General features: G+C 36.1%; 1 protein-coding gene across 3 annotated transcripts in view; it reads left to right on the forward strand.

Annotated features, from left to right (window-relative positions):
- The window catches only part of LOC117125505 (probable nuclear hormone receptor HR38), a 22192-nt gene extending 11937 nt beyond the window's left edge, over positions 1-10255 (forward strand). For 2 of the 3 annotated variants that reach the window (XM_033272011.1, XM_033272008.1), the window contains 7 exons: positions 2337-2458; positions 2590-3557; positions 4578-4707; positions 5398-5558; positions 5753-5955; positions 6245-6423; positions 7297-10255. In XM_033272011.1, the coding sequence (XP_033127902.1) occupies positions 2383-2458; positions 2590-3557; positions 4578-4707; positions 5398-5558; positions 5753-5955; positions 6245-6423; positions 7297-7586 (2007 nt within the window). In that variant the 5' untranslated portion in view covers positions 2337-2382 and the 3' untranslated portion in view covers positions 7587-10255. Of the gene's footprint in view, positions 1-87; positions 1006-2336; positions 2459-2589; positions 3558-4577; positions 4708-5397; positions 5559-5752; positions 5956-6244; positions 6424-7296 lie in introns of those variants that run through there. The other variant, XM_033272009.1, reaches the window with a different exon arrangement.
- Positions 10256-14847: the final 4592 nt, after the last annotated feature.

Here is a 14847-nt window from a genome sequence, read left to right on the forward strand (position 1 = left end):
GGCCTATATTCTGGCAAATCCACATCGATTTTCCTTAAATGTATATTTTGGTTTCAAAAAAGAAAAAGGTTTTTAAGATATTTAGAAACATTCTGTTTACGAAAGACCTGCTTAGATTATAGATCGCCTCTTATCTAATATTATATGTAAAATTGATTAGTGGATATTTAACAGGGATTAAAAAACATATTAGGCCTATATATTTTACTACGGAAACATACCGTCGATCCTCTTGAAGAAATTATGACAGGGTGTTGTTAGGCCTATCCATCAATTTGGTTTTAATATTAGTTACTTCAATTTTCTGATATGCTTTGCATCATTTTCGTGCACATAGCTTATTTTATAAATTTCGTTTATCTTCTCATTATATTTTGCTCGTGCAGTATTGTCTCGAAATTGAACTAAGACGACGCGGTTGCGCGTCACAGCCATAAAAACCCGTCATGAAATGTCATAGTTGCGTAATGAATAACGGTAGAGAAGCTCCATCGACCCAGGCCCATTCAATCGTTGATGCCGCTTTATCAGTGCTAAGGAGTAATCATTTACTCTGACTAGCTCTGACGTAGGGAGCCGACATATATTTTCTAACTACGCAAGCTATGATCGGTTCACGAAACAAGAGATGGGAAGCAGCGATCTATTACGTAGACGGTTTATTATTAGAATTCCAACGACGTAGGAGACATGCGCAGTGAAGATCATTTATATTTATACCAAGCAAATGGTTGTGGACTGTTTGCGTCATAGCGGAACAGAAGCCCTGCAGGCGATATAGTCAATGGTAAAATCGTACGGCGATTATGTACATGCGCGCTAATCTTCCAATACAATTGTTTCTCTTAAACTTCTCATTGAGACAGTGCGCCTTGCCTTTGCCGGTTCGCAACTAGTGTTCTCTTCTCAAACAATTAAATCGTTGTCGGCTCTTGGATTTTAATATTCTTGTTGATATATTTTCATGTTTGGTTCCACCAGTCATCAGTTGATTAGGCCTACCAGGTAAGTTAAAAGGTCTATCAACATTTTGGGAATTATAATGTGGACTTATGTTTGTCGGCGGCACTGACTTGGCCTACATCTCAACACCGTCTCTTCAATCAAATTTCACTGATTGGTGTGTACCCAAATGCAATGGAGGATGCTAAGAAGATGTTGCGATTCTTTCTTCGTTCTTTTCTTGGGACACTATGTTATTATTTTAGCGCCTCACAGTGAACTTAAATCAAATTATTTGGTATCGAAACTTGAGATTAAACATTGACACGTTTCGAATTTTATTCTGAGAAAGCGATTTGAAATGCGAAGATTGTCTAGGGCCTATATTTGCATTTTTTAATCTTTAAAATGTACTCGATCCAATCGAATTTCTCTCATCATCATCTTAGCTTTTTGTACTACTGTTATCTTCTTTATATCTGCGTTTGCTACTGTCACCTGGCTGTCTTTTGCTTTGCGCTCCTCATTAGTAGGAACACTTAACGTCTTTTCGAAATCCGCCTTAAAGTATAAGCATACTATTCTGAGTTTCAAGTTAAAAAGCGACACGTTATTTTATCGATGGCTTTCAAAAAAGCAATATTTGCCCGGTGATATGCTACTGAATGTGTACTATAGCCATACATACATTATGTCTTTACCGCGCATGTGGAGAGTTTAGACACAGGCTACATATGCAATCTGGTCCCACTTCGGTGAAAGTTTAGACGTGTCACTCAGTTTATAATGTACTTAGCATACATTTTTAGCATAGACAGTGTTTATGTATTTGATATAATTATTATAGGCCTATAAATACTTAGGCATTTTTAAACGTAAGATCCTAAGCACATTTTAGGCTAAGTCTAAACATGTTTAACTTTAAGTGTGTCACCAATAGCCGACTAGATTTGTGGAGCTTTAAATAGGTGACAGTATGGTAATATGCCTATTTGTAACTTCGATATGCTAGTTTACACGTTATGCAGCGTTTATAATATTTTTTTTTGTATCGCTAAGCCAGAGATGTATGGTGTAATGTTTTACAATAATTGGACATGTTGGAGAGTTGTGTGTTACTTATGTTAGTCCTAATTATTGTGGCGCTTTATATCGCCACGCAATTTAATTGCACAGATTTTCGTACAGTAATAATGTACTATAATTGATTACCACCGTTCTGATCAATGAGCAGTTACCATCGATTTCCCTTGGTGTTAGATGTCTACCAGCAACACTTAACAGGCACCAATGCAATGTTTCCATAAGCTCCCCTTGAGCCCATGGGTTTAATGTTGCAAATTACAGAACGAGGGAGCTTTTAGTTATTAAACAGTTTATGTTGTACATTTCAGAACGCCGGAAACTCCAACAGAAACAGTTACCCAGGCGTCTTCGATCATGCTGGTGGGAATGCAATCTGCCTACCCTTCCGGATTTCTTAGTCAAGCACAGTTCGGTAGCGATAACATGCAAGGTGGGAAACTTGTTATAGCCCAAAATGTTTAAGCATAGGCTTAGCATAGGCTGCTTGTTGTTCACGATTATATGACGTCTACAGTAAGTGGAGTTTTTATAATATATGTATATATTTAATTTTCTATCTAGATGACACTATTTCAAGGCAGGGTATTTCATGTACGTGCATATATGGTACACCGTCAGCCAACTGCTGTCCAAGCTCAAACTTTACCTCGGTGACGTCACAACAGCAAATGCAAACGTCACAATACTACGGTTCAATCGATGTGTTCGCTGACCGAATGCTACCGAGTTTTGCCGATACTTACGGCCAACAGTTCGCGGCCAACTTCGATTCGGAAGCTAGCAATCAACAGCAATACCAGGGATCGTCAGATGATTCGCTTACTATGAATTCTTCAGTATCTGGACCTATTTGTATAGACGCGTATCCTCAATCAACTTTCTTGGACGCAGACCAACCCGTATCTGTTTCGTACACTGTGACGTCACCACAGCAACAGACATTGTCAAATACTATGAAACATTTAACTCAAACACCGCCACCCACCCCGTCTTTTCATAGTACAAATATTAATCACAAATTTCCTTTTGGAGGACAGCCAAAAAGTCCACAAAATACGTACACAGAGATGAACTCTCCAGTGCACTTTACTCATGATCCGTTGACGCCTCCGCCATCATTCGTATCAATGGAATCAGTACCGTTTCAACATGATAGCAACGAAATTGAAACATCAACTTCAATGAATATTGCATGGGCTAACGTTGGTATGGACTATCCTCCACACGCTTCATTCCAAGACATTCCGTCGACAACATCAGCGCCATGCACGTTCTCTAAGCAACATTTTCCATGTCCCTCTACGTTACCATCTCCAATGCCAACAAGGAATAGTCATGATCGGACCTCCTCGGCACTGGCTTCGTCGAAACTGAGTCCAATCTCGACATCTTCTATCGGTGGCAGCAGTAATGGGGCTACGTCACCTCAGCGGCCACCACAGGACGGTACATGCGCAGTATGTGGGGATAGTGCAGCTTGTCAACATTATGGTGTAAGAACCTGCGAAGGATGTAAAGGCTTCTTTAAGGTAAATATATTATTGTTTCATCAACTCTTTTTTCAAGACGTCATGTCTGCCAAAAAGCTTATTTCAAAGGATCAAATAAGTTAGTAACTACCAATCAACAGATTGAGAAAAAACAAATAGTTTTCGATGAATTACAGACTGTTTAACTTAAAAAGTCTTTAATATTTACCAATGAAAAGGGTCTGCAAAATAATACAGAAAAATGTATTTAACTACCCATTAAATGACGGAGAATGTTTTTTTCTCATTCAAATTTTCGATTATAAGTTATAATAACTTACTTAAAGATACACATTCAACATTTCAAATGGAATTGATTTTTCATTTGTTTATCTCTTCGTATCAGAACAGACCGGGGGTCTAGGCCTTTGTGGTAGGTGTCAGATGTAGCCCTGTATGGTGTAAGAACCTGCGAAGGATGTAAAGGCTTCTTTAAGGTAAATATATTATTGTTTCATCAACTCTTTTTTCAAGACGTCATGTCTGCCAAAAAGCTTATTTCAAAGGATCAAATAAGTTAGTAACTACCAATCAACAGATTGAGAAAAAACAAATAGTTTTCGATGAATTACAGACTGTTTAACTTAAAAAGTCTTTAATATTTACCAATGAAAAGGGTCTGCAAAATAATACAGAAAAATGTATTTAACTACACTGTTATTTTGAAGGAGTTATTTTAACTCGAAAGGAGTTATTCTGTACCTTTTTTTAGGTACAGAATAACTCCTTTGGAGTTACAATAACTCCTTCAAAATAACAGTGTACCCATTAAATGACGGAGAATGTTTTTTTCTCATTCAAATTTTCGATTGTAAGTTATAATAACTTACTTAAAGATACACATTCAACATTTCAAATGGAATTGATTTTTCATTTGTTTATCTCTTCGTATCAGAACAGACCGGGGGTCTAGGCCTTTGTGGTAGGTGTCAGATGTAGCCCTGCAACAAATCATTAATATATTTAGAAATGGTTAGCTTATAACACATTATTTAAATGAATTGGGTATTTTTTCCGCAGCGTACGGTGCAAAAAAATTCTAAATACGTGTGTCTTGGGACAAAAAGTTGTCCAGTGGACAAGCGGAGACGAAATCGCTGCCAGTACTGCCGATTTCAAAAATGTTTAGCGGTTGGCATGGTCAAGGAAGGTAAGAAATAAAAAAAAAATGTTAATTTAAAAAATCCAATGTGAAACACATTAGTAGGCCTAGAAAATGTTTTTAATTCGGGTATTTCCACTAGCCATCCTTATCTAAAATATATTGCGATGCGTTTTCTAAACGCGTTTAATATTGAGCTTGGAGGTCAAAGACAGATACGAACGATATGCTATAATATATAAAGCAGAGCGTAATACAAAATGGTGATTGCATTATGATTAAGAAACAAATTTTGATAGAGTATTATAATATGCTTTGTCCGCCTAAATTTGGGAGGCAAATTAGACCGGATGTATACGCCGTTATATTTTTCAGCTGTTTGGGCGATACCGTAGGCCTATTGTTGATGATAATAACAAAAATAATAGTAAGGCATTATAGAATTAATTGATTAATATCGTTTTTCTTCTTTCTAAACAGTTTATTCAAAATATTCGTTAATGGCGCCGGTTAATTATGAGATTTCTCCATATGTTAACGTTCAAAATATTTAACGTGTTTTTGTAATACAATATCGTTATTCGTACGATTTTTTATTAGATACCATACACTATACCGAATTTATTAGGCTTAATCAAGCTGTTAACGATCACGCTGCATCTAATATTTTACATGACGTCATCAATATTGCTGCCGTTATTGTTTGATAAACATTATTATAATGCGTCGATGTTTCAGTTGTAAGGACCAATGACCTGAAAGGAAGACGAGGTCGACTACCAACCAAACCTCGTAGTCCGGATGTAGCACCACCCTCTCCACCAATCAGTCTCATAACAGCCTTAGTGAGGGCCCACGTGGATGCTTCTCCAGCTAAAGCGGACTTCAATTATGATCAGGTAGGTCCGGAAAACGCCTTTAGTCGATTATCTAGATCCTGTTTGTGATTCTGCAAATGACGTCACGTGAAAGTTGGATGAACTTTGGTTTTTTTTTTCTTATATATCTTCCACGTTCACATAGTGTGTGTTTTTGTTAGATAAAATCACACTTGCTTCATTAATGAATATTTAAATGTTGACGTCATTTACAGTTTGCTTTGCCCGAAACGTCGTGTTCTGTACCGGTTTACGCCGAACAAGTTAAGCAATTTTACAATCATCTGTGTTCCTCCCTTGACGTCATAAAATCTTGGGCACGCAAGATACCAGGGTTCACCGACCTTTGCCCTGAAGACCAGGAATTGCTGCTCAAATCTGCAAGCTTCGAACTTTTCATACTTAAAATTGCACAAAGGTATTGGAATTGGTTTAATTATTTGTTTTAATATTATAACAAGCGCATGCAATTATATATATAGTCCTTACGGGTTATTCCTCGTGAATGTGTCAGTACTGGATCTTGAGAAACGACCCTTCTTCCTTTAGCATAGCCTACATTCATTTTGAGTATCGAAACTACGGGAATGGATGTGCGCTCATAATATAGTCGTCAAGGTCCCGGATCTAGACCAAAATTAGTCTCAGATCACCATTTAAATTTGTCTAATAAATTCTGATCATGTATTTGTTCTTTTTTTTTTTAGAATGAACCCTGATGACGACTTCCTTGTGTTTTGCCACGGAAATGTGCTGCACAAGAAGCAATGTCAACAAGCGTTCGGCCCATGGTTAGATGACATTCGACAGTTCTCTAGGACTCTCCACAGCCTCGAGATCGACATTTCATCCTTCTCATGTCTCTGTGCTCTTGTGTTAGTAACAGGTATGTTTATCAGCTATGTAATTAAAAGGTGACGGTGGGTGGAATAAATGACCAGAGGGCATCATTTCAAGGGCTTAGGAATTATAATGCAGTGGCGTATCTAGTTGAAATGGGAGGGGGGTGATGGGGGGGCGAAGTGGGGGCTCGATGATAAAAAATATGGTGATTTTAGGTAAATTTTAACTACTTGACCGTGATTTTTTTGGGGGGACTGGGGGCGCCCTCCCCTAGATACGCCATTGTAATGATGACTATGAAAATAATTGTTTATTGTTCAGTATTTATTAATTATTGTTTATGATTTATTTGTTTATTAATTATTCATTATTCGTTGTTATTATACTCCTATTAGTAAAAGATATTTTTTTAGCTGTGTAATTATTAAGGGTACCGGCACATTGTATATGGTTTCTTGTTTCAAATGACCAGGGAAACCATTTGAAGCTCTTTGAATAATCATGATATTGATAATGATTATTATTAAATTAAAAGTTTGTCTCGGGATAAATCTGAAAGCAAAGGAACGAGAACCCGGGGCACACACTGCTCTCGTTGGTCTTTGGCCGAAGCGATCCTATAGAGAACTAAACGTGCAATAGATCGTTTTTAATGACGATCCGCTCAAATATCCAACAACAATCAACAGACGGCGCCGCGTCGTCAAGACCTCACGTCGGCCGTCAATCGTACGACCGCCTTACGGCGCAGTATTTGCCCGGCTTCACTTTAGTTTTGTTCACAAACACGATTTAAATTGTGTTAAAGGGGTTGTGACGCCAGCGTTGAATATAGAAACGAATATATAATAGGCCTAGTTTCTTTTGCCAAATTGCAATGTAACATAAAATATGAATATATATATATTTTTTTTAGATCGTCATGGACTCAAAATTCCCGCAAAGGTCGATGCCTTGCAGAACAAAATCATCAAATGTTTAAATGATCACGTTACCTTCAACCACAGTGGCCAATCAGCGTTTTTATCACGAATGTTGCTACAACTACCAGAGTTACGCGTGCTACACGAAGCAGGCGTAGAACAACTAGTGCGACTCAACGCCGATCCGAGCATCGAGCTGCCTGCCGAACTTGCCCATTTGCTACCCGTACCTTCAAAGCAGTCTATCGAAGAACATGATGGTTGGTCGCAGTTTAATCTCTAATGTAGATATTAAAAGTTATTACCATTGACGCACCGACGGAAATAAAATGCTACTGATAAGTTCGGCTTGTAGTGTAGGATTATATATATATTATATATATCTCATTCATGTATTTAATGTTTAACTACCAAGCCTGTTTTAGAATTGTTAATATCTTTTGTATAAGCTTCTATGTTTTTGTAACTTGAGAGATACCACCCTCAGCCCGACTACCTGTCGGTGTACAGTATACGGATTCTATATGTTAGCACATTTGTCTTATTTTTTCAATTTATCGTCAAATCACTAAGCCTGAGTGAATACATTCTACTTGTTAAGTACGCTGTAATTAAAATCTAAATGATTCGTCTACAAAGTAGAAACATGGTATTCACCATTACAAAAGTAATCTTGCGTAATGTAATTTATTTTGTAAAAATATAGTAAAAATATTACCTATTGGATACCAAGTATCCACAGAATCACCTGTACATATTATTGTGTTGAGAATTCTCTTAATCATATGATGTATATTAGGCCTATGTAGATTTTAAGTGGTCGTTGTGTAAACTCCTATTTTATTCGAGTATGAGAAATGTTATTTCGCCGTTGGTGGCGCCGTTGTTGCGAGGTGGTGTTGTCTCAAGTCGTTCAGGTTTTTAACCGGATCAAGAGTTAACTTGCAGGTGTGGTTTGTGATAATGTGTTTTATATCGACTATTGTTCTTTTGCATGAAAATGTTTTTGGGGTTAATGTTTGATTTAGTATATTAATTTACTACGGGTTCGGCTTGATGGGGCTGGAAAAAGTCAACTTCCCGAACGCTCAGTTTGTGATGTTATCAATGCCATTAATCCAAATAGTATATATTTGATTATAATTTTTTGTGAAGTGTAAGATGACCCTAAAATGCTATATCGTCACGATGACGTCACATGACGTCTTATCCCGGTTAGTTTCTTCGGCTTGGGTTTGATTATATTGCAGTTGGATTATCAGTCTTCTCATAATTTCATTTTTAATCGGTATGAAATTAGGTCACAGGAAGCTTGATGAAACTATGCATATACAGATTGCGGTACATCGGAGTCATTGTTTATTAATCCGTTTCTGCTTTTCACCCGCGTGCTTTAGTTAGGCCAATAAATAAGCCAATAAGGAACTTGTGAAACAAGTACGAAACATGTGTGGATGTTAGCCATTTTGTTTTTATAACTATATATTATGTGTGGTTGAAATCCAAATGAAATCGTTGCACCAATTTGTTACTGTAGTAGTTGATTAACAGTCAAATGCCTCTGTTTCGCGTCGACTACATCGTACCAAAACGCATCCGGACGCGCGGCAATTTGGAGATCGTTTAGGAACTATTCAACAACTGCACCATGTCACGTTCTCAGCGAGTGCACTATTATTGCTATGGATTTCTAGCGTATCTAGATCACTGTGTTATATTCAACTCTTTATCTATTTCTACTGTGTGTATTTTGCATAATTTATAATGCCAATTTCTACCAACAATTATAATTGTTACGAATATAACATAGTAATTCGATACATATGGGCATGAATTATCGTATTAATTACAAATATGTCGTCATTTTTCTGCTTTCTTGTACTAATTTCTGATTGCTTGTGGTTATTACAAGTGTGTTTCTTTTTGATAAACGGATCCAGTATCTTAGATATGCTATCATCTAATATTAGTATTCAGCTGGTTTCGAGAGTCCCTCGATATTCCCTGCTGTCAGATAACGCTTAAGGATGAGGTCATGGACACAAGAACTGATGACGTCAATGAATCATTTGGTTGCAAGGAATACTGTATTATACTCCAGATAACATGCTCTATCGCTTTAAATTTAGTAAGACGTTTTCTGTATGGACGCTATGTATTCGATGCTTCTTAATTCCAGGTGCTCTTACTGTAACACGACAAAATAGTATTTCATTTGTATTATTAATTATGTCCGAAAATTGGATTCAAATTTTGTATTCCTATATTGTGAGACAAAAATATTTAAATCTTCTTTTATGTTTTTTTAAACTATATATAATATATATATATATATATGTATATATACATATATATATATATGTGTGTGTATAAATTGAATATATATGTATACATTTATATTTATATATTTATTTATATATTTATTTATATATACCTATACCGGTATTCATTTCCATACAGGGTTGTGTGATTATACAAAGGGTTTATATTTTATGGCGGATTAATTTATATACTTGACTTGATAGTTGAGTCTTGAAATTTCCAAACAGGAGGTGTCTCTCGGTGTAAACACGTTCTATCAACTCCTAACTTAGGTGTTGTGTAGGCCTCACTTAACGGTTTCCTCCAGTTGGCATCGACTCTCAGCTTGCGTGCAGGCCTATGCTTCAATATATCCAGATTTGTATTAATTTAATAATGACAACGCTTTAGATGATATAGAACTAGCACAATATCACGATTACTCCATTTCCACGGAACTTCGTGACTCTGATTCAGGTCAAAGTTCAAAGTGTTCTTGGTGCTACCGTTCACGTAACTTTATTGCAATGCTGAAGTTGTTGAATTCTTTCTGTAAGTGTGTGTGTGTTTGTTTGTTATAAAGCGCCACTTCGAGTTTTGTACACGAGAACAAAAGTTATAATAAATCTTCGCCACAGGCGAACAAAATGAGATTTGAGTACCGTATGTTTTCTTGACTGCAACTTATTATAGGCCTATATATTGCACAGTGATACACTTAAGAGTTGTGCTTGCCATGCAACTTATATAAACAGAAAATTAAAAGCATTATATATATATATCTGTCTCTTATACACATCTAGATGTGTATAAGAGACAGTTATAGGGCCTATATATAGAAAAAGTTTACCAGAGATCATTTCAAGAACCTAAGTAAATAGGCATATATATAGATTTTACAATGGAGAGCAAGACGACAAAAGTGTTGAGCTTTGGGACGGTATTACAAGAACTCACAAAAAAACAAAACTTTATTCCAATCAAAATGCACACTTATTACGAAAATATAACCCATTATAAATTATGAGAAATTCTGAAAGTAGGCTTGAGTCCTAGAATTGGGAGGAAAAATGTAAAACATGTTCAGATAAATGAAAAACTAAATTAAAAATATAATCATATAACAATAAATCCGGATATTTAATTTATCTTTCTATTATTATTCAAGAAAACGAAAGCCTTATTGAACAAAGAAAACACGCTCGGCATATATAGGATTTGATTGTAATCAATAATTCGGCCTATTAAAATTACAAATGATTTCATACGTGAGCTCCATGCTTGTAATTGTTACATTGTAGGATATTATTATTGCACCAGTCAACTCTACTGACTGGGCCTTAAATATGTTAGTTTATTTGTAATAATTTATCATAATATAATGAATTACTTATTTTGTTATTCGCTTTCCTCTTGCTAATTACCAAATAATAGGCCTACCATTCCTATGTAATCTGTATGTGCATTATATTTCTACCAGCAATTAGATATTTTAGTAGTAAAACTTCTGTAGAAACTGTGATTTGTTGGTTATTTTAAATGAGCAATTATAAATCGTATTTTTTTAATTGTTGAAGCTTATTGGGAGGCATTACAGCTTACACCATGACCATCTATGTAATTCTAGGTCGGGGTTTTATTTTTAATGTGGTTTCAATTTAGCAACTTTTACTGATACGGCGACTGGTGCGCCACGCTCTTCGCTATCTTATAACGAAAGTTTTTGAAATTATCAGTATCTTGCACGCATCGTACAACAGATACTGTGATTAGAGAAATCAAACTGAAAGTCCAGAAACAACTGATATAAATTATTGATACTCATTGGCCCCGCGCCAACAATTGTATCTAAGCAACACTGTTTTCATTTCTTTTCTCACCATAATCTACACACAATTTCGAAGCCGTCCTCAAATTGGAAGCAGAATGTGATCACCACAAAAACAAACGTAATAACCGAAATGTATAACCCACCTTCTTCTGATTTATATTCTCTTAGTGCTTTCCAGATGACGGTAAATATGATGATTTAAACCAATAACTTTTATTATGAATATTAATTATCTTTCAACATTGTAACATCCTATCGTTTACATTATATTGTATTTATTGCAATAGCGTTTCAATTAATTTAATTACATACTTTAATAATGATAATGATGATAATAATAATAACAATAGCAATAATAATAGGCTAATAATAATAATGGTAATACTACTACTACTACTACTAATAATAATAATAATAAGCTAATAATAATAATAATAATAATAATAATAATAATAATAATAATAATAATAATATAATCTTCTTAAGCTTTAAACACCGCTTGTTACTGCAAAAAAGCTCCCGTCAGTGGGCTTGTTTAGGCGCCCGCGCCTCCTGCTCTTTAATGGTGTTGTGCACGTTACACTCTTCAGAAAAAGGTAGGGGATTGTTTACTGACCAATTCACCCCCAGAAGGACCCCACTGGAATGTCTTGACTTAAGATTTTAGTTTGACTGTCCTTGATGTATTTAACAACGAAAAAACCCAATCCAACTCAAAGGGCGTTGGCAAGTCAACGAAAAATGCAGATCAACGTCTGTTTGTGACGTCATAATTTTCCTGTAATCCATGGATATCATAACATTATTTAAAAAGGCCTAATAATATGCGTGGTTGTGTTTTGCCTCATGCTGTTTACGGTACTCTGCTGGAATGTCCCGAACAGGAACTTACAAATTTCAGGAAACCCGCCCTCTTCCTTCAGCTTTTCAAGGAAACTCAATACTATATCCTATTTATCAAATCTTCCACACGTTCAGAATGAAAAGGAAGCATATATAACGGCATAATTATAGGTACTGTACCGCCCTGCTTCTCAACCTATGGGTCACCACCCAAATTTGGATCGCCAAAACATTTCTGAGGATCGCAAGATTGCTTCTGACTTTAAAAAAAAATGGTAAAGCCCATCTCGAAACATAGTGCAATATACTTAGCGGTCAGTCCTACAAAAAAAAGGCTCAACTTAAGAGATACACCCTAGCTACGAAGTCGAAAGCTAGAAATTATTGTCAACCCAAATTTACCTAGAATCAACTGTCATGATTGCACTGTCGACAATTAAAATTAGGCAGGAACATACCTCACATTAACAAGACGTGCCAGTTAATAAAAAAAAATAATTAGTTGCTTCTTGCTTTTTGAGTTCGTTTGATCCTTTTTAGGAGTGGGTGGGGACGTAACAAGCTTCTTTTTAAAAAGTTATATTTGCCCAGTCAGCGTCGCACAAGTCATTGTTTTAAACAACTGAGAGTGCCATTTCCGGCCAACTAGAGGTGCCGTAATCATAAATTTTCTTACCTCAGCCCCAACCATGATGGGGCTAAGGTGATATTAAAACCTTATCTGTGAAAGCCCCTCCATTTCGAATCACTGGATCAGTCATTCCTCCATGTTACAAAATTGAACATTCAGCAAACAATCAAAAGGTCATATGTACTTTGTTTAAGTCAATAAAAATCGAAACGTTTTTTCACTACTACTTTGTGTTCAACTTAGCTGAGGCTGATGGCTTGTGGGGCTAAGTAATCATGACATGACAATATCATTTTGGTATGACAATAGGCCTATATGCCTTGGGTCGCCACAGAATATGCATTCTGAAAGTGGGTCGCCACCTAAAAAAGGTGGAGAAACACGTGTACTATGTGCCCAATTAATTTGGTTTTCTAGAGGTCGATCTACAAGTCTAGTATTTAGGCCAATATGTGTTCCGGATTCTTCAGGAATTCGAATAGAGAGGCCACACAGTGGCGGCGCCAGCGGGGGGGGGGAATTTATCTCCCCCCCCCCCCATCGGGCCAAAGGTCGTCGGGCAGTCAGACCAAAAAAACAAAAAAAAATAGGCCTAGTTTTCCCATCCCAGCCATTTCCGGCCATCTAGAAGTCACAATTTTTTTTAAATCTCGTTTTGAGAGGAGGGGACACCCCTCCCATACCCACCACTGGCTCAGGGCTTCGGCCCTCAGGTAACGCTGCGTGCTAAGTTACACCCATAAATACTTATCCCCCCAGTAGGACATCTTAGACCCCTCCCCCCTAGAGCCACCACTAAGGCCACGCCACTAAAGGCCACAGGGATTGACTTTCACAGGTGTGGTTCTACACCACCCCAGCCCCAAGATTATAGTACCTGTAGTTGGCTGGAAATGGCAATCTCAGATTTAAATTTTAATATAATTTACTTTTTTTTTCATTCTTTTTATTATTTTGAAGAAAAAAAAATATGGGGCGGCTAGTTGCCTCCCCCTCTTGAATCCACCACTGATCATTTAACCAGTATGTCTACAGTACTTTTTTTGGTGTAAACAGTTTCGCTACAATACGATTGTGACTTGGTTGTTGCTACTTCCTTCAGTACAATTGTTCTGTGACTGGCGCTACCACTATCGTATGAAATAGATTGAACCTTACGTGGGATTCCAAGACGTACTGACGATGCTAACTGACAGTTTAAAAATGTTTACATCAAAAAGCATACTGGTTTTACTTAAAGGAAATTTTTCAATATAAAATATTATTGTGAAAACTGGTGGAATTTTACCAAGACAGGATAGTAACTGCATAATGATGATAATACAACATTTTATGTACGTATGCATACTTTAGGGAAAGATTTTTATTAAGTGCTTGATAATTATACACTTTACAAATATTGAAATGACGTTCACCATAAATAAAATCAAAATGAAAATAATGGAACCAAACTAATGCCAATGAAATAGTACTTTGAGTCGGACGCAGCTCTAGCGAATGTTACTTGACGTCTGTATATTTTTGTCGCCCGCCCTCACATTGAAAATAATAACGCATTATTGGAATCAGGGAACAGTGAAATTATAATTTCACTGTTCCGTTGGAATGAAATTTCGCTCAAAATTTCAAAGCAAATGTTGTACGTTATTGTGGTGTTAAACTATAATAATAAATATACCATTAATTGTTGATTCGATGTCGTAGGTCTGATTGTATAGATCATTCTGGTATATTCTTATAATAATATAATAGCAAAGGTATTATTATTATTTTTGTATTATGTTACTTATATTTATACAGATTTTATATTAGATATAACATAAAACAAATAAATTAATATAGAGCTACATATATAAGTAAAGGATATAAGCTACATATAAAAATATTGCCTTTATTATGTGTATAGGCCTAGCCTATGTAAAGGCAGCTGTATATGTA

Source organism: Anneissia japonica, unplaced genomic scaffold (genome assembly GCF_011630105.1).
Source record: "Anneissia japonica isolate Jap-2015-1 unplaced genomic scaffold, ASM1163010v1 scaffold7731_len1735946_cov199, whole genome shotgun sequence".
Classification (NCBI taxonomy): domain Eukaryota; kingdom Metazoa; phylum Echinodermata; class Crinoidea; order Comatulida; family Comatulidae; genus Anneissia; species Anneissia japonica.